The following is a 20,669-nucleotide window of genomic DNA, read 5'->3' on the forward strand; positions in this document are numbered from 1 at the left end:
TCAGTTTCAGTCAGAATGACTTCTGGTTTTTTGTTTAAAGTTTGGTCAATTTCTGGAACAAATATTTAAATGTATTGTCCTTGAAGTCACTCCAAATTCAATAATGATTTTCTTTTCTAAGTATTGACCATTATAAATTAAAACACTCCTCTCACCTCTCCCCTTATTTCACTGTTTTGGGGACATCCACCAAATTATTTGTGAGCTGTTACCCCAACAGTAAAAAAAAAATGTTGTTGTTTGAGTCTTTACAGCTTGACCTCCTCAAAATATCTGACACTACCGATCATGCCTCCTAGTCCTAGCTTTTGTAACAGCATTTCCTACTCTTCAAATTCATCTTTAACTCCCAGTATCTTCCCCTTTTCCTCTACCCTAGTTCCTCTACCCCATTCAAACTTAACCCATATAAATTCTTGAAACAGTCTCCTTTTTCTTTTGTAAAACTGTAACTTTCCCAGGTCACAAAGTAAAGATCCCTTCCTGTTTGTACCCTGAACACATTATCCCTTATTATTATTTTGAGACAGAGTCTTATTCTGTCACCTAGGCTGGAGTACAATGACATAATCTTGGCTCATTGCAACCTCTGCCTCCCAGATGCAAGTGATTCTCCTGTCTCAGCCTCCCTAGTAACTGGGATTATAGGCACCCACCATCACACCTGGCTAATTTTTGTATTTTTAGTAGATACGGGGTTTCACCATGTTGGTCAGGCTGGTCTTGAACTCCTGACCTCAGGTGATCCACCCGCGTTGGCCTCCCAAAGTGCTAGGATTACAGGCATGAGCCACCGCGCCTGGCTATCCCTTATTATTATAACGGATAATGATGTATATTATTAAGGGATACTATAATATCCCTTCTAGAAGGGACAGTATGTTCAAAGATATTATATATATAACGAATAATATTCAGTGAGGAATATCATAACATATTATCCCTTCTACTAGCCTCAAAAGCAGAGCTCGGGTAGGTCTTTTGTCTTTGTATCCCAGCCCCTAAAACAAGCTATTTGGTTGAATTTTTGTGACCTGAATGACTTCTAAGCACGTAAATGATTCAAATTTATTTTAGTCCTAACCTGAACTTTCTACTCCAGTATTTCCAACTCTATATTGAATAATGCTACTTGGATATGGTCCCCATTACTTTAAAACCAATATATTCAAAATAGAATTAACTCATTCTCCTCTACAAACACCTCCGTTTTCTGACGTACTCTTTCAATAAGACCAGAGTTCTCTCAGTTACTGAGGTTAAAAATCTAGGCTGGGGACCGGGCACAGTGGCTCACGCCTGTAATCCCAGCACTTTGGGAGGCTGAGGCAGGTGGATCACGAGGTCAGGAGTTTGAGACCAGCCTGGCCAATACGGTGAAACCTCGTCTCCACTAAAAATACAAAAATTAGCCGGGTGTGGTGGCCCACACCTGTAGTCCCAGCTACTTGGGAGGCTGAGGCAGAAGAATCACCTGAACCTGGGAGGCAGAGGTTGCAGTGAGCCGAGACTGTGCCACTGCACTCCAGCCTGGGAGACAAAGTGAGATTCCATCTCAAAAAAAAAAAAAAAAAAAGAACAAAAAAACAAAAAAACTAGGCTGGGCACGGCGACTAACACCTGTAATCCCAGCATTTTGGGAGGCCGAGGCAGGCAGATCACCTAAGGTCAGGAGCTCAAGACCAGTCTGGCCAACACTGGGAAACCCTGTCTCTATTAAGAATACAAAAATTAGCTGGGCATGATGGTGTGCACCTGTAATCTCAGCTGCTCGCGAGGCTGAGGCACGAGAAGTGCTTGAACCCGGGAAGTGGAGGTTGCAGTGAGCCAAGATCACACCACTGCACTCCAGAATGATCTAGAAGTCATTTTGGAGTTATCTTTCCTTTATTCTTATTCAATTAAAAGCCAACTCTATCAAAAATACTTTTAAAATTCCTGGTCTAGTCCCTTATCTCATGCCTGGATCATGGCAACAGTTTCCTTAACTTCAAACACTTTAACCTGCTGCATGTTCTTCTTGCCTCACATTGCTTTTCCTCAACATTCTATAGTTTCTCAAATGCCCTCTTAGAGGGCCAAAAATCTCTTCCTAATTCTAATGCAACTCCTTAGCTCATCCCTTCTGGCCTGGAATACGCCACCATTTCCTAGCAGATCTCCTTGCTTCCAGTACTGCCCCACTCCAAGTGCATCCTTCACATTGTATTAAGCACAAATGTAATGTTCCCCTGCTTTAAACCCCACAATAACTTTTCATCACCCCATCAAACTCAGCACACATCCCTTCAATCTGACCCCTTCCTCTCTCTTGCCACTTCCTCCCTCCACCACCTCAAATCCTCTCTATACCTGTTATACTGACTTTCTTGCAGTTCCTGTGATCTGCTTTGCTCTCTTACCTACGACAATGCTACTCATATTTTGGTATATACTTCCCTTTGTTTAACTTTTTTGGGCCCTTCAGATTTCAGTTAATATATCTCCTCCTCCAGGAAGTCTTCCCTAGCTGCCCCAGGCTGGGTACTTCTCTCCTTTGCACTTCTAGAGTTCCAAAGCAGTCTTTTAATACTTATCTCCACTACTGCCCACGCCCCCATTAGATTACAGTTTTATATTCATTATATCTCTACCACCAAGTCTAGTCCCTAATAAAAGGTCAATAATTTTCTGTTAGAATAAAAAAGGGATCAAAAAATGACTAAGTTTTATTCTGAATAACTCAAAGTAAGATGGTACTATACTCAAAGTAAGGTGGTACTATACTCAAAGTAAGATGGTACTATACTCAAAGTAAGGTGGTACTATACTCAAAGTAAGATGGTACTATACTCAAAGTAAGGTGGTACTATACTCAAAGTAAGGTGGTACTATACTCAAAGTAAGATGGTACTATACTCAAAGGTGGTAATATACTCAAAGTAAGGTGGGACTATACTCAAAGATGGTACTATACTCAAAGTAAGGTGGTACTATATTCAAAGTAAGGTGGTACTATTCAATAAGATAAGGAAAATTGGAAGCCTCAAAACAGGCAACTGGGAGATAAGAGACGAACAATTCCAGCTGGGGTACTGTTTAAAATGCTTGCAGTCATGGCAGCTTCATTCCTCTAGCTAAAAACTGAAACTTAAATTTCCATTAACAGGCGCGGTGGCTCATGCCTGTAATTCCATATAATGGAATATTACACTTGGCCAAAAAAAAAAGTGGGGGGGAGGTTAGAACTAATCATACATCATGGATAACTCTCAAAAACACTTTTGGCAAAAGAAGTCAAACACAAAAGAGTACATGATATGTGATTCTGTGACTTCCATTGCTAAGAAGTTGACAGACACACTAACCTGTAGTGATAAATATCAGATGAGCGATTGCCTGGAATGGGTGGGGCTTGACAGGAAAGGAGCAAGAGGACACTTTCTGGGATGATGGCAATCTTTATCTTGATTTAGGTGATAGTCACACAGGTGTATACATTAATCAGAATGCACTGGCTGTACATTTAATACTTACACATTTTACTATATGTAAACTATCTCAATAAAGTATTTTAAAGAATGCTCACAGGACATCCAGGTGGAGGTATCTTAATAGGCATTTTGGAAATAAATGAAACTCAGAATAATGGTATAGCTGCTACTACTATTACTTGCCTAGAATGCATTTTTTTTTTTTTTTTTTTGAGATAAGAGTTTCGCTCTTGTTGCCCAGGCTGGCATGCAATGGCGTGATCTTGGCTCACTGCAACCTCCACTTCCCAGGTATAAGCGATTGTCCTGTCTCAGCCTCCCAAGTAGCTTGGATTACAGGCATGCACAGTCACACCTGGCTAATTTTTTTGTATTTAGTAGAGACGAGGTTTCACCGTTAGGCTGGTTGCGAACTCCTAACCTCAGGTGATCCATCTGCCTCGGCCTCCCAAAGTGCTGGGATTACAGGCATGTGCCACCATGCCCAGCCTAAGAATGCCCTTTCTCTTCAACACTGAGTCCACTCCTCAATTCAACTCAGAAATCACAGTGAGGAAAGTGATTATAAAGTAATTTGACTTGAGATTTTACATTCAGAATTTATACTTCCAAAGAAGTGATATTCCTTTCAAAGAAATCTATTACAGAAAAAGCAGAAAAGGTTTGAGTAAGTTCATCCATTTTGGAAAGTTATAAACTTAGGCAACCAATGGTACTGTTGTTCTAAATGGCTCTTAACTCCCTTCAGAGCCTGTTACCAGTCTTATGATGAATATCCTTTAGCAAACCGTGTTGAATAGCTAATCCCAAATCTATTTCCAACCCTTTCCCTTTGCCTGCTTTTTCTGTAATAGGAAATATCTTCACTTTTCCAGGCTCCCCTAGAGCCAGTGGTAACCATATCACACAGGATTACAGCCAAATGAAACATAAGAATTTTTCAGGAGCCCCCTGGAAAGGTTTTGCTTACCTGATAAAAATGGACACGTCACTGATGTCAAGCACACCCCCTTCTTTCTGCCTTAAATAAGAATACAATACCTAGAGACAAGGCAGTCATCTCAAATGCCAAGAGAAAGGCCAAGGGATTCAGACGCTAACCTTGACATTTTTGAGCCACTGAGCAAAGACACTAGCCACTTACCTACCATCATCCTATATTTGATAAATAACTCTCCTTCTTATTTAAACAACCACCAGTTTATTTACTGCCAAATGTACTCCTGGTATAATTTTTAAAGTGGTAGATGTTAACTTTTTGCAACTGGATTTGATTTAAAGATCCCAAAGTAACCTGGAGATAGGTCTAGTAAGTAAAGTTGCAATTAATTAATCAAAACAAGTAATGCCACTTTGGGCCAAAACAAAGGTGTATCATAAAGTAATAGGAATATATTTACCATAAAGATGACAAGTTGACAGCCGGGCATGGTAGCTCACGCCTGTGATCCCAGCACTTTGGGAGGCTGGGGTGGGAGGATCACCTGAGGTCAGGAGTTCGAGACCAGCTTGACCAACATGGTGAAACTCCATCTCTGCTAAAAATACAAAACTTAGCTGGGCACGGTGGCACATGCCTGTATTTTGATTACAGGAGTGGTGGCGCATGCCTGTAATCCCAGCTACTCAGGAAGCTAAGGCAGGAGAAATCTTTAGAACCCAGGAGGCAGAGGTTGCAGTGAGGCGAGATGGCGCCACTGCACTCCAATGTGAGAGCTCCTGAGTGACAGAGCAAGACTCCGTCTCAAAAAAAAAAATTAATTAATTAATTAATTAAAGATGGCAAGTTGTAACCCAGCAATGTTGGTTCCTAGCATTTGTCATGTACTAGACCAAGAAACACAAAGGATAAGAAATACAAAGGATTTGTATTTCCAACAGCTTAATACTACACAATCAATTCTAATAAAAAATTACTTCTACCTGTCACCAATTCACTTAAAATTTTGAAGCACAAGTTTTAAAAGGAACATAAACACGCTAGGTTGGGAATCTGGACTTGAAGCAAAGCCAGACCTTTTTGCCTAAAATATATACCTTGAGGATCTCACCAGAAGTATGTGTCAAGCTGAGGACATTAAGGGTGTATTACACAAGCTGGCCCCAGGGTTAAGTTCAGAACTTATCAGTATATACACATACTGAATACATCACACACAGGCATACCTCGATTTATTGTACTTCACAGATATCCCAAGTTTGTTACACAAATTGAGGGTTTGTGGCAACCATACATCTAGCATGTCTTTTGGCACCATTTTTCCAACAGCATGCGCTCACTTAGTGGCTCCGTGTCCCATTTTGGTAATTCTCACAACACTTCAATTTTTTCATATCTGTTATGGTGATTTATGATCAATGACCTTTGATGTTACTACTGAAATTGTTTTGGGTGCCATGAACCATGAGACAATGAACTTAATAATGCTGTGTAGGTTCTGACTGCTCTACCAACCGGCCATTGCCCACCTTTCCCTCTCCTTGGACCTCCCCATTCCTTAGAACACAACAATATTGAAACTGGTCAATAACCCTACAACCACTGCTAAGTGTTCAAGCTGAAAGGAACAGTCACATGTCTCTCTGGCTTGAAATCATTAGAAATAATTTTTTTTTTTTTTTTTTGAGATGGAGTTTCGCTCTATCACCCAGGCTGGAGTGCACTGGCGTGATCTTAACTCACTGCAACCTCCACCTGTCAGGTGCAAGCGATTCTCCTGCCTCAGCCTCCCAAGTAGCTGGGACTACAAGCACCCGCCACCACACCGAGCTAATTTTTGTATTTTTAGTAGAGACAGGGTTTCGCCATGTTGGCCAGGCTGGTCTCGAACTCCCAATCTCAGGTGATCCTCCCGCCTCAGCCTCCCAAAGTGCCCACCCAATTAGAAATAATTAAGCTTAGCGAAGAAGGAATGTCAAAAGCTGAGATAGGCCAAAAGCTAAGCCTCTGGCACAAATAGCCAACTTGTAAATACAAAGAAACAATTCTTGCTGGACACGGTGGCTCACAGCTGTAACCCCAGCACTCTGGGAAGCTAAGGCAGGAAGATCACTTGAATTCAGGAGTTTGAAACCAATCTGGGCACCATGGTGAGATCCTGTCTCTATAAAAAATTTAAAAATTAGCCAAGTGTGGTGGCTTGCGCCTATAGTACTAGCTACTTGGGAGGCTGAGGCAGGAAGATCACTTGAGCCCAGGAGGTCAAGGTTGCAGTGAGCTACAAATGCACTACTGCACTCCAACCTGGATGACAGAACTAGACTCTGTATCAACAACAACAGCAAAACTACTGAAGGAAATTTTAAGTGCTACTCCTGAGAAGAGAAAAATAGTAGGCTGGGTGCGGTGGCTCACACCTGTAATCCTAGAACTTTGGGAGGCCAAGACGGAAGGATCAACTGAGGTCAGGAGTTCGAGACCAGCCTGGCCAAAAATGTGAAACCCCATCTCTACTAAAAATACAAGAATTAGCTGGGCGTGGTGGTGGGCACCTGTAATCCCAGCCACTGGGGAGGTTGAGGCAGGAGAATCGCTTGAACCTGGGAGGTGGAGGCTGCAGTGAGCTGAGATTGTGCCACTGCACTCCAGCCTGGGCGACAGAGCAAGACTCTGTCTCCAAAAAAAAAAAAAAAAAGAGTAAGAAAGCAAAACAGCCTTATTGCCAACATGGAAAAAATTAGTCATCTGAATAGAAGATCAAATCAGCCACAACATTCCCTTAAGCCACAGCCAATCTAGAGCAAGACTAACTCCTTCAATTCTACGAAGGCTGAAAGAATTGAGGAAGCTGCAGGAAAAAAGTCTGAGGCTAGCAGAGGTTGGTTCATGAGGTTTAAGGAAACAAGCTGTCTCTGTAACATACAAGTGCAACTTGAAGCAGCAAGTGTGGATGTAGAAACTGCAGCAACTTAACAAGAAGATCCTAAGATGAAGGTGGTTACACTAAACAGATTTGCAAGGTAGACAAAACAGCCTTCTATTGGAAGAAGATGCCATCTAAGACTTTCATAGCTACAGGTGAGGAGCCAATGCCTGGCTTCAAAGCTTCAAAGGACAGGCTGACTTCATTAGGCACTAATGCCGTTGGTGACTAAGTTGAAGCCAATGCTCATTTACAATTCCGAGAATCCTAGAACCCTTAAGAATGATGGTAAACTACTCTGCCCATGCTCTATAAATCGAACAAAGCCAAGATTACAGCACACCTGTTTACAGCATTGTTTATGGAATATTTTTTGTTTATTTTTACTTTTTGAGATGGAGTCTCACTCTGTCACCCAGGCTGGAAGTGCAGTGGCACTATCTTGGCTCACTACAACCTCCGCCTCCCAGGTTCAAGCGATTCTCCTGCCTCAACCCTCCAAGCAGCTGGGATCACAGGCGCCTGCCATCATGTCCGGCTATTTTCGTGTTTTTAGTAGAGATGGGGTTTCACCATGTTGGCCAGGCTGGTCTTGAACTCCTGATCTCAGGCGATCCACCCGCCTTGGCCTCCCATAGTGCTGGTATCACAGGCGCAAGCCACTGTGCCCAAACAGTCTACCAAATATTTTAAGCCCAATGTTGAGACCAAATGCTGAGAAAAAAAAGATTCCTTTCAAAATACTACTGTTCATTGACAGTGTGTCTGGTCACCCAAGAGCTCAGATGCACAGGTACAAGAAGATGAATGTTGTTTTCATGCCTGCTAACACAATGTCCATTCTGCATCCACATACATCCAGGAGGAATTTCAACTTTTAAGTCTTATTATTTAAGAAATACATTTTCTTTTTTTTTCCCCCCTTTTTTGGTTAAAAAAAAAAAAAAGAAAGAAATACATTTTGTAAGGCAATAGCCACAGAGAGTGATTTTTCTGATGGATCTGGGCAAGGTAAATTGAAAAGCTTCTGGAAAAGATCTACCATTCTAGATGTCATCAGGAACATTCATGATTCATGAGAGGAGGTCAAAGTATCAACATTAACAGGAGTTTAGAAGAAGCTGATTACAACACTCAAGTATGACTTTGAGGGGCTCAAGACTGGAGTGGAGGAAGTAACTGCAGATGTGGCAGAAATAGAAAGGGAACTAGAGGCTGGGCGCAGTGGCTCACGCCTGTAATCCCAGTAATCTGGGAGGCTGAGGCAGGCAGATCACCTGAGGTCAGGAGTTCGAGACCAGCCTGGCCAACATGGTGAAACCTCATCTCTACTAAAAATCCAAAAAAATTAACCGGGCATGGTGGTGGGTGCCTGTAATCCCAGCTACTCAGGAGGCTGAGGCAGGAGAATCGCTTGAACCCGGGAGGCAGAGGTTGCAGTGAGCCAAGATCGTGCCATTGCACTCCAGTCTGGGTGGCAGGAGTGAAACTCCATCTCAAAAAAAAAGAAAGAGCAAGAGAACTAGAATTAGAAGTAGAGCCTGAAGATGTGATTGAATTGCTGCAATCTCATGATCAAACTTGAACAGATGAGAAGTTGCTTCTTATGGATGAGCAAAGGAAGTGGTCTCTTGAGATGGAATCTACTCCTGGGGAAAGACACTGTGAGCCCTGTTGAAATGACAACAAAGGATTCAGATTATTACATAAACCTAGCTGATAAAGCAGCAGCACGGTTTGAGAGGATTTACTCCTGCTCTGAAAGAAGTTCTACTGTGGATAAAATGCTATCAGACAGCATCACATGCTACTGAGAAATCTTTTGTGAAAGGAGGAGTCAATCAACGCGGCAAACTTCATGTTGTCTTATTTTAAGAAATTGCCACCGCTACCCCAACCTTCAATAACCGCCACTCTGCTCAGTCCACAGCCATCAACAGAGGCAAGACCCTCCACCAGCAAAAAGATTACGACTCACTGCAGGCTCAGATGATCATTAGAATTTTTTAGTAATAAAGCATTTTAAAATTAAGGTATCTACATCTTAACAAACCACTCTAAAACGCACTGGCTTAAAACCATAATTACTTTTTTTTTTTTTTTGAGACAGTGTCACCTAGGCTGGAGTGCAGTAGCATGATCTCGGCTCACTGCAACCTCCACCTCCCAGGTACAAGCAATTCTCCTGTCTCAGCCTCCTGAGTAGCTGGGACTACAGGCACACACCACCACACCTGGCTAATTTTTGTATTTTTAGTAGAGATGGGGTTTCACCATATTGGTCAGGCTGATCTCGAACTCCTGAGCTCAAGTGATCCACCCGCCTCGGTCTCCCAAAGTTCTGGGATTATAGGTGTGAGCCACCGCACCAAGAGATGGGGTCTTGCTATGATGACCAGGGTGGTCTCGAACTCCTGGCTTCAAGTGATCCTCCTATCTTGGCCTCCCAAAGTGCTAGGATTATAGGCATGAGCCACCATGCCTGGCCTAAAACTGTAATTTATTATTTCTCATGATTCTCTAGGTTAGCTGCCCCTACCTGGGGACCGATTCCACTGGTCTCACCTGGATCACTCAACACAGCCAGTAGTTTTTGTTTTTTTTTTTTTTGAGACAGAGTCTCGCTCCGTCACCCAGGCTAGAGTGCAGTGGCGCTACCTTGGCTCCCTGCAAGCTCCACCTCCTGAGTTCACGCCATTCTCCTGCCTCAGCCTCCAGAGTAGCTGGGACTACAGGCGCCCGCCACCACGCCTGGCTGATTTTTTGTATTTTTAGTAGAGACGGGGTTTCACCGTGTTAACCAGGATGGTCTCGATCTCCTAACCTCGTGATCTGCCCGCCTTGGCCTCCCAAAGTGCTGGAATTACAGGTGTGAGCCACTATGCCCAGCCCCAGCCAGTACTCTTGACTGCTTAATCAGAGCTGGAGAGTCTCAGATGGCCTCACTCGTACCTGCAGCCTTAGTGCTGGTTGTCGTCTGCTTGCTCTCTCACCGCCCAGTCCTTGGTGTTCAGTAGTCTAGCGGGGGCTTCTACCATGACAGAGGGAGTGTTCCAAGTCGGCAATGGCAAAAGCTGCAAGGTCTTCTGAGGCCGACTCTGGACCTTGCACAATATTACTTCCACCACACGCTACCAGTCAAACTAAGCCACAAGTCCAACCCAGCTCCAAGGAATAAGGAAGTTGACTCCAACTTCGGATGAGAAGAAGTACAAAATATTGTGGCCATGGTGTTTTATCTACCACACTAGATGTGGCAGAGGCAGTTATGCTTCCTAGTCTAGAGCAGTAATTCTCAATTCTGGCTATACATTAGAACTGCCTGGTGAGCTCTTAAAAGTCCTACACCATGGCTCTACCTCATATCAATTAAATTAGAATCTCTAAGAGTGGGCCCAAGGCGTTAGTAGTTATAAGACCTCCCCAGGTGATTCTCATATGCCGCCAGAGTCGAGATCTATTCATACCACAGGTTTGGGGAAACTTTAGTCTACATACAAATCACCTGGAAATCTCATTAAAAACATTCTAATTTAGTAGGTCTGGGGCAAGGTGAGTCTGAGATTTTGCATATCTAAACAAGTGCCTAAATTAGGGGTTGTCAAACTATGGCCTATAGAGTGGATTTAAGCCCCCAACTAAGAATGGTTTTTACATGTTTAAAGAGTTGCTTAAAAAGAAAGAGAAAGAATATGCAACAAAGACCACATGAGGCCATATTTTCTTTCTGACCTTTTACAAACCCCTGTCCTAGATGATGCCCAAACTGCTAGTTCATGAACCACTTGGAATAGCAAGGAGCTAGAACCTGATTCCTCACTCTTCCAACAATACTTGTACTTAAATTAGAATGGTTTGTTGTCCCACAGATTAATCCTATCTAGGTAACAAAACAAAGAATTCCAATACAAATGTTTCACTAGGACTTACTCCCAGCATCCATGCCCTCTTCTCCTTTTCCAAACCATAGCCTAGAATTTCCAGCCATTTCATTTGATGAGATATACCAAGCCCACGATTGGCTTAAGCCAACTTTCACATCCCATTCCCTGGCAACTTCAAGGGATTCAAGGATGGGCACCTGTCCCAAGTTAGGCCAATCTGGTCCAATGAAATTCAATTTCAAGATTTTGTTTGTGATAACGGAGAAGACAACTTTTTTTCCTGCTAGATTTGCACCTAAAAATATATAGCCCCAAGAGCTGCTGGCAGCCATCTTATAACCACAAGGAGATAGCGTGCTGAGAGAATAAAGCCAACATTTAGGAAACAGAGACAAGCCATGGAGAAAATGGTGTCTAGTGACAATTTGAGACACTGGACTTGTCTCACTAGAAGCCAGTCCTACCTCTACACTTTTGAACTGCATAAACCAATAAATTCCCCTAATTGTTTAGGTCAGTTAGAGTTTGGTTTTCTATCGGAATAAGGATGCTTTTAGATGTAGTATGTTTATTACATATTATATAAGGACATTTTCTCTTTTTAGTGAGCTTTCATTTTAAATTTCCTTTTGTTTGGTGGGGGGGGAGGTCCTCGCTCTGTCACCCAGGCTGGAGTGCAGTGGCACCACCATCTCAACTCACTGTAACCTCCACCTCTCGAGTTCAAGTGATTCCCCTGCCTCAGCCTCCCAAGTAGCTAGGATTACAGATGCCTGCCACCAGGACCGACTTTTTTTTTTTTTTTTTTTTGTATTTTTAGTAGAGACGGGGTTTCGCCATATTGGCCAGGCTGGTCTTGAACTCCTGACCTCAGGTGATCCACCTGCCTCAGCCTCCCAAAGTGCTCCCGAAGGATTACAGGCATGAGCCACTGCACCCGGCCTTAAATTTCTTACAGTGTGAAACAATGAAAAGCATGATAAATGTCTCTAATTGCAAATGTTTGCCATCTTACTCACAGGTTTAGGTTATTCACCTCTTCCCAATCAGATGGGTATATAAGATAGGGAAATAAATTACTTACCTGAATACGTTGGAAAACAAAGTGAAGAGCTGCAATAAAATGGATGGGGATGGGAAAGACCGTCCCTTGAGGCATATGACAACTCACCACGGCAGGCCTGCCTTGACTCTGCTGCTCTGGTCCTTCTTCCAGGAATTAGTGATTTGGGGAAGCAATCAAATGTGCTCAAAGTGGGAGGATGTCATGAATACTTAAGTTGCCACCAGCCACAGTTATGGTTCAGTTGTTTTTTCGTTTTTGTTTTTAAGACAGAGTTTTGCTCCTGTTGCCCAGGTTGGAGTGCAATGCCGTGATCTCGGCTCACTGCAACCTCCGCCTCCCGGGTTCAGGCGATTCTCCTTCCTCAGCCTCCCAAGTAGCTGGGATTACAGGTGCACGCCACCACACCCGGCTAATTTTTGTGTTTTTAGTAGAGAGGGGGTTTCACCACGTTGGCCAGCCTGGTCTCGAACTCCTGACCTCAGGTGATCCACCCACCTCGGCCTCCCAAAGTGCTGGGATTACAGGCGTGAGCCACTGCACCCGGCCAGCTCAGATTTTTTTTTTTTTAATACAACCCTATAACTTTTAAGTAGAAAAAGTTACACCAATGTATGTTTTCACCTAATCGTGAGTGACAACACAGACTTGTAAATGTTTTGGTTTTTTGTTTTTTGGGTCTTTTTTTGAGACAGGGTCTCACTCACTCAGGCTGGAGGACAGTGGCGCCCTCATGGCTCACAGCAACCTTCACCTTCACCTTCTGGCTTCAAGCAGTCCTCCTCCCTTAGCCTCCCACGTAGCTGGGACCAGAGGCAAGCACTACCATACCCACCAATTTTTTTAAATTTTTGTAGAGACAGGAGTCTCCCTATATTGCCCAGGCTGGTCTCAAACTCCTAGACTCAAGTGATCTTCCAGCCTCAGCATCCCAAAGTGCTGAGACTGCAGGCCTGTGCCACCACACAGCCTTTGTGCATTTTTTTTTTTTTTTTTTGAGATGCAGTCTTGCCCTTGTCCCCCAGGCTGGAGTGCAATGGCGCAATCTCGGCTCACTGCAACCTCCGCCTCCTGGGTTCAAGCGATTCTCCTGCCTCGGCCCCCTGAGTAGCTGGGATTACAGGCCCCTGCCACTATGCCTGGCTAATTTTTGTATTTTAGTAGAGATGGGTTTTTACCATGTTGGCCAGGCTGGTCTAGAACTCCTGACCTCAGGTGATCCACCTGCCTCAGCCTCCCAAAGTGCTGGGATTACAGGCATGAGCTACTGCGCCCTGCCTGTGCATTGTTTTTAAGAGTGCAACGGTAAAGACAATACAACTTAAATACACAGGTCAGCGCTAATGTTTATGTTACTAAAGATTTGTATGAACAAATTAAGTAGAAATAGCCTAATGTTCAAATGGAGACAAAATGTGTCTAAGCATATACAACTGATTAGATTCATTCCACTTAAAACAAAATAGAGCCCGAGGCATGCTAGTGCGTACCTGTAGTCCTTGCTACCAGGAAGGCTGAGTGGGGGATCCCTTGAACCCAGGAGTCTGAGGCTGCAGTGAGCTATGATAGTGCCACTGCACTTCAGCCTAGGTGACAGAACAACTCGCCTCTTAAAAATACAAAAGATATTGGGCGGGGGGATGGATTCTACATAAACTCTGGCATAACAAAATTATTTTCTTGACCCCATCTTGAGTTAATAGATGGTCAGTTAAAACAAAATATAATATATACGATTGACTAATATGTCAAGTATCTTACCTAAAGATATTTTGAGGCTACGCATGGTGACTCAAGCCTGTAATCCCAACACTGGGAGGCAGAGGCGGGCAGATCACTTGAGACCAGGAGTTCGAGACCAGCCTGGCCAACGTAACAAAACCCCGTCTCCACAAAAAAACACAAAACTTAGCCAGGCATCATGGTGGTGCATGCCTGTAATCCCAGCTACTCAGGAGGCTGAGGCAGGAGAATCGCTTGAACCCAGGAGACAGAAGTTGCAGTGAGCTGAGATCGTGCCACTGCACTCCAACCTGGGCAACAGAGCAAGACTCTGCCTCTAAAAAAAAAAAAAAAAAAAAAATATATATATATATATATATATATATATATATAGAAAGAGAAAGAGAGAGACTGTCATCTCAATATAAACTTTCCATACAAACTGCAAGCTTTTTAAAAATATAAAATGTTAAGTGTTACAATTCAACTATTTTCTCCCCTTGGATAGTTTTATACAATTGGCAAATTAAACAGGTTTCCACTTTCAAGCCTCAAACCTTAGCATAAGTAAAGTTTACGAGGAGCTCAAATGATATTTTTTTTCCCTTTTGTGTAAAAGGCCAGATAGAAGATATTTCGGTCTTTGTGGACTACTGAAATCTGTCACATATTACTATTTTTGTTTTACAATCCTTTACAAATATGAACCATTCTTGACTGGTGGGCCGCCTTGGGCCTGCAGTAGTTTTCAGACCCTAGTATCACCACCTAGAGTGCTTGTAAAATGCAAATTCCTGGTCCCACTTCAGGCCTATTATTAATACATCAAATGACATGGATTGGGTCATTCTGCAAGCTAATTTCAAAGCCATAAGAAGTCAACATACAGCTAATAAAGGTTATATATAAGGTAAACTGACACTCTCTATTAACTTTAAGAACTTATTTCCAGAGGCAAATGCTCTATTTCAGGCCTACATTCTCATGTATATTTTTTTATGCAACCACGAAAATGTCATTTTCAAACTTTCTATACAAATGGCAAGCTTTTCAGACATTAAATACTAATCTTCAACATTTCATGTGTTTCTGGTTCACTGTTTCAAATGGTCTTCATGCTCAATTTTTACTAGAGGCTCATTAATTTTCTTTTGCTTCCCCTTCCTAAAACCAGTACGGTGATGTGTACATAAATCTTAAATGTTTAACACACTTCCTGTTGCTTCCTAATACATGTACAGTATTTATTTTAGATGGAGTCTCACTCTGTTGCTCAAGCTGGAGTGCAATGGCACGATCTCGGCTCACTGCAACCTCCGCCTCCCAGGTTCAAGCCATTCTTCTGCCTCAGCCTCCCGAGTAGCTGGGATTACAGGCGCCCGCCACCATGCCCCGCTAATTTCTTGTATTTCTAGTAGAGACGGGTTTTGCAATGTTGGCCAGGCTGGTCTTGAACTCCTGACTTCAGGTGATCCACCTGCCTCAGCCTCCCAAAGTGCCAGGATTACAGGCGTGTGAGCCACCACGGCCGGCCAGTATTAATCTTTTCTTCCCCCCTTAAACCATGCAATCTCAAATGGGATTACCACCTCCATCTGTCCTCATTTTCCACCTCCCCAGGAGTTTAAGATTAGTGCCTGACAGATCTATGTTACAGTGTATGAAGATACAATATATGTAAGGTTTTCACAAGTCCCTGATAAAATTCACCTGGAATGCTTGTAGGACATACAGGTTCTTCCACTCCACCCACCCCTCTCCTGATGGTGATTTGGGAGGACTGGGGTGAGGCCTGGGACATAAAAGCCATACAAACTCTCCAGGTGATCCTTGAGATTAGGCAATGGCTCTGCCACATTACAGCCTCGATTATTTACCATTGACTATCCCACGTGTTGATAAACAATGTTTCTTATCAACAATCAGGTGGATTCGAGGCACCCATCTAACCAAGTCAGAAATTGGGAGGAATAAAGTTTTGAGCAAAAGAGGAGGAAAATTTTCAAAGCCAAATGCACATCAGATTCTTAAACAGGTGAGGAATTTCTCTCTTCTCTCTCAAGTTAGAAATGAATTACTGTGATGCAAAAATCAGCAATACTGATAAACCATACGCTTCACACTTCTACTCGGAAGGTTCGGTAGTTTTCTTTCCAAATCAACCGGAAACCAAATCTTCCACTGTCTCAATTCAACAATAAAGCCTCTCCTACGACTTCGCCAGACACAAAGTGATACCTTCCATCAGATTTCGTCCTCCCTTAGATCACAAGCTAAAGAAGACGACTGGTTGTAATGGAACACAACCTTTATAATTAGATGGAAAAAGAATAAAAACCGCCATTCTGCCAGCTGTACTAACTGCTTCACTTCAGAAACTGGCTCAACAGTTTCCTCTCGCGATTATGAAGTGTGGCACGCAACGAACCTTCAGCTTAGTTCCCCTTCCAGTCACGTCCTTCCCAATGGGAAAGGAGAAAGCGCAGGCTCGCGGGGGGCTGGGCTGGGCAAGGGGAGCGAGAAGCGAGGGCTGGATGGAGGCGAGAGAGGAGAGAGAAGGGGCAGGTAAGGTGAAGGGGGTGAGCTGGGGGCAGCACGAGAGGCCCAGACGGCCTCCGCCCCTGAGGATACACGGCTAGGGCTCAGGGACCAAGAGGCGAAAAGACCAGACCGGCGGCTATTACCTGCGTCCGAGCAGCCGCGGCGGGGTTAGGGCCGCAGTGAGCTCCTCGCAGCTGCGGCCGCCCGCCGACGCAGCCCACGCGTGGCCGCAGCCCCAGCCTCTCTGCGCCCAGCCTCGCCACGCCATCTTCCCAACCTCTGCCCCACCATGGCCCGACCTTACCAACCCCAGCTGCGCAACTACTTCCGGGGCGAAGGCAACACTATAGAGCACGAGGAGCAGTCTAGAGCGCCCCCGCGCGGCTGAGCGGCAGCCGAACCAGCCACAGTGCCGGGACGACTGGCTGGCGCCCTTCTCTCCCACCACTTCCCCTCCCACTGCTCAGCCGGCTCCCGGAGCGACCTGCGAGAGTGGCCCGGCCTCCCCGCATTTGCAGATAAGGAGGATGGGGCCAGAACGAAGAGGAACAACTGACATTTTTTTGAGTAACGGCACATACCAGGCGCTTTCCCTAAGATCGCATTTAATCGTCACAGCACTGCTAGGGGTAGATGTCATCACTGTTTCACTTTGCCTCAGGTCAGAGGGGATAGGACTTGCCCAGAGTTGCAGGGCTGGTCCCTAGAGGAGCCAGCGTGGCAAGCCAAGTTTTCTTAAATTACTACTTTTTTCTGCATCTCACCACTTCGTGTTATTCTGTATGCCTTTAACTAAGTCCAAGCCTATCGGGCGCGGTGGCTCACCCCTGTAATCCCAGCACTTTGGGAGGCCGAGGCTGGCGGATCACCTGAGGTCAGGAGTTCGATACCAGCCCGGCCAACGTGGTGAAACCCCGTCTCTACCAAAAATACAAAAATTAGCCAGGCATGGTGGCGCGTGCCTGTAATCCCAGCTACTCAGTTGGCCGAGGCAGAAGAATTGCTTGAACCCGGGAGGCGGAGGTTGCAGTGAGCCAAGATTGCACCACTGCACTCCAGCCTGGGTGACAGAGCGAGATCCGTCTCAAAAAAATTACAAATACAAACACAAAAATTAGCTGGGCGTGGTAACGCAAACCTGTAATCCCAGCTACTCAAAAGGCTGAGGTGAGAGAATCACTTGAACTCGGGAGGTAGAGGTTGCAGTGAGCCGAGATCGTGCCCGCCTGGGCAACAGAGTGAGACCCTTTCTCATAAATAAATAAGTAAATAAACACAAAATCCAAACCTGAAATGAAAAGCGGGCTTCCACTTTTTCATAATCCATCCCTCACCTACCTGTCAGTCAGCTTGATTCCCCCCCACCCTAGCTGCAGCCGTACTGTCACTGGCCGTTACTCAAAGGCACCATCCACGTTCCCACTGCTGAGCATTCACGCTACCATTCTCACCACTTGAAACACCTAACCGACTTGTCTGTCCTTCAGGTCAGCCTCAAGTGTCACCACTTCCAGGAGGCCTTTCCCAGACCTCCACTCTAATTTAGATTCCCTTCCTTTGTACTCACATACCGCTTTATGCATATCTCTGCAATAGCACTTCATTCATTCCATAAGCACTTATTAAGCACCTACAGTGTGTCAGGTGATGTGTTAAACATGGAGATACAATTGAGAAGACACTATATCTGACCTCATAAAGATTCTATTGTATTGGGAGAGAAGGCTCTTTAGGAGTCTAGAGAGGGGTGATGTAGCCCAATTGAAGGAAGGGGCATGGGAGGCTCGGGGAGAAGGCTTCCCAGAGAAGCTGATAGAGGTCACCAAGAGAATAAGTGTTCCTCAGAGAGAATAGCATTTGTGATGTCTCCCGGCGCATGACTTGTTTGAAAAACTAAAATAAATTCACGCCTTTTCCACACAACCCAGAGAGGGGCCCATACGGCATTGTTCTAGATTCCCGTTGTAACTTAAAGGGAAACTTTCACAATATCTAGAGCCTTGATGTCCTGCAAATGAAGGAGGAGGATGTCCTTAAGTTCCTTGCAGCAGGAACCCACTTAGGTGGTACCAACCTTGACTTCCAAATGGAGTAGTACATCTCTAAGAAGAAAAGTGATGGCATCTACATCCTACGTCTGAAGAGGACCTGGGAGAAGCTTCTGTTGGCAGCTCGTGCCATCGCTGCCTTTAAAAACCCTGCTGATGTCAGTGTCACGTCCTCTAGGAATACTGGCCAGAGGGCTGTGCTGAAGTTTGCTGCTGCCACTGGAGCCACTCCAATTGTTGGCCGCTTCACTCCTGGAACCTTCACTAGCCAGATCCAGGCAGCCTTCGGGGAGCCACGGCTTCTGGTGGTTACTGATCCCAGGGCTGACCACCAGCCTCTCACAGAGACATCTTATGTTAACCTACCTACCATTGCTCTATGTCACACAGATTTTCCTCTGCACTATGTGGACATTGCCATCACATGCAACAAGGGAGCTCCCTCAGTGGGTCTGAGCTGGTGGATGCTGGCCCTGGAAGTTCTGCGCATGTGTGGCACCATTTCCCTCGAACACCCGTGGGAGGTCATGCCTGATCTCTACTTCTACAGAGATCCTGAAGAGATTGGAAAAGAGGAGCAGGCTGCTGCTGAAAAGACTGTGACCAAGGAGGAATTTCAGGGCAAATGGACTGCTCCAGCTCCTGAGTTCACCGCTGCTCAGCCTGAGGTTGGAGACTGGTCCGATGGTGGGCAGGTGCCCTCTGTGCCTATTCCTCAGGTCCTTACTGAAGCCTGGAGTGCCCAGCCTGCCACAGAAGACTGGTCTGCAGCTCCCACTGCTCAGGCCACTGAATGGGTAGAAACCACCACTGACTGGTCTTAAGCTGTTCCTGCACAGGCTCTTAAGCAACGTGGAAATAACGTGGATGGAAAATACACATCAGTTTCTAAAAAATAAATTCACTTTGGTTATATCAGAGATGTCAAGTCTGGGATTTGATTTTACCCTATTTGCAAGCTAAAAGATTGGATGTTGGCAAAAGACAGGAGACTCCTGGGTCAGAGACAAAACACTTTCTATTACCGCGGCATGTCTAAGTCCCATGGTAGCAATGCCATGAGCCAAATGGATGCTGAACATGCAGTGGATTTGCATCTCAACCAAAGAATACTGAGCCTGGGGAATCTATTGTTTAATAGTAAGTTTTTATAGTAAACAAGCGAACAATCTTGAAAGGTAGAGATGTTTTCCTCAAGAGCAAAGGGCAGTTGGCTTATAACCTTGGGAGAAAGATAATATCACCCTAGAGAGCACAGGCTTGTGTGCTGCCCATCGTAAAAGATTCTAATTCCATGGCGGGGTGTGGGGCCTCACGCCTGTAATCCCAGTATTTTGGGAGGCCGAGGTGTGCGGATCACTTGAGGCAAGGAGTTCAACACCAGCCTGGCCAACATGGTAAAACCCCATCTCTACTAAAAATGGAAAAATTAGCTGGGCTTGGTGGCACATGTCTGTAGTTCCAGCTACTCCGGAGGCTGAGGCACGAGAATCGCCTGAACCCGGGAGGCGGAGGTTGCAGTGAGCCAAGACTGTGCCACTGCACTCCAGCCTGGGGGACAGAACGAGATTTTGTCTCAAAAATAATAATAGAAAATAAATAAAAGATTCTGATTCAGCCAGGCACGGTGGCTGTAGCACTTTGGGAGTCCTAGGTGGGCGGATCACCTGAGGTCAGGAGTTCAAGAGCAGCCTGGCCAACATGGTGAAACCCCGTCGCTACTAAAAATACAAAAATTAGCCGGGTGTGGTTGTGCATACCTGTAATCCCAGCTACCCAGGAGGTTGAGGCAGGAGAATCATTGGAACCATGGAGGCGGAGCCTGCAGTGAGCTGCACTCCAGCCTGGGCAACAGAACAAGACTCTGTCTCAAAATAAATAAATAAAAGATTCTACTTCCTCAGTTCAGCATTCCTCTCCTTAATGCAACCCACTGAGTGTGCAGGTACAGTCCAGCCCTCTTCACATTGCTCCGTGGGAATTGGGACTCAAGGAACCAGTACAAAAATTCTGATAGTCTGGCCAATGCTATTGCTGTGGGTAATAAATTATCCTTCATTTCTGACCCAGGAGTC

The 20,669-nt window shown here is 44.8% G+C and overlaps 1 protein-coding gene and 1 pseudogene across 2 annotated transcripts in view; one reads left to right on the top strand and one right to left on the bottom strand.

The window, feature by feature from the left end:
* Positions 1–16,869, bottom strand: part of PARL (presenilin associated rhomboid like) — a 52,114-nt gene extending 35,245 nt beyond the window's left edge. For both annotated transcript variants that reach the window (XM_003256535.3, XM_003256534.2), the window contains exon 1: positions 16,690–16,869. In XM_003256535.3, the coding sequence (XP_003256583.1) occupies positions 16,690–16,814 (125 nt within the window). In that variant the 5' untranslated portion in view covers positions 16,815–16,869. The remainder of the gene's footprint in view (positions 1–16,689) is intronic.
* LOC100602341 lies at positions 16,836–19,418 on the top strand (annotated as a pseudogene).
* Positions 19,419–20,669: the final 1,251 nt, after the last annotated feature.

The sequence above is a fragment of the Nomascus leucogenys genome, chromosome 11 (assembly GCF_006542625.1).
Source record: "Nomascus leucogenys isolate Asia chromosome 11, Asia_NLE_v1, whole genome shotgun sequence".
NCBI classification, from domain to species: domain Eukaryota; kingdom Metazoa; phylum Chordata; class Mammalia; order Primates; family Hylobatidae; genus Nomascus; species Nomascus leucogenys.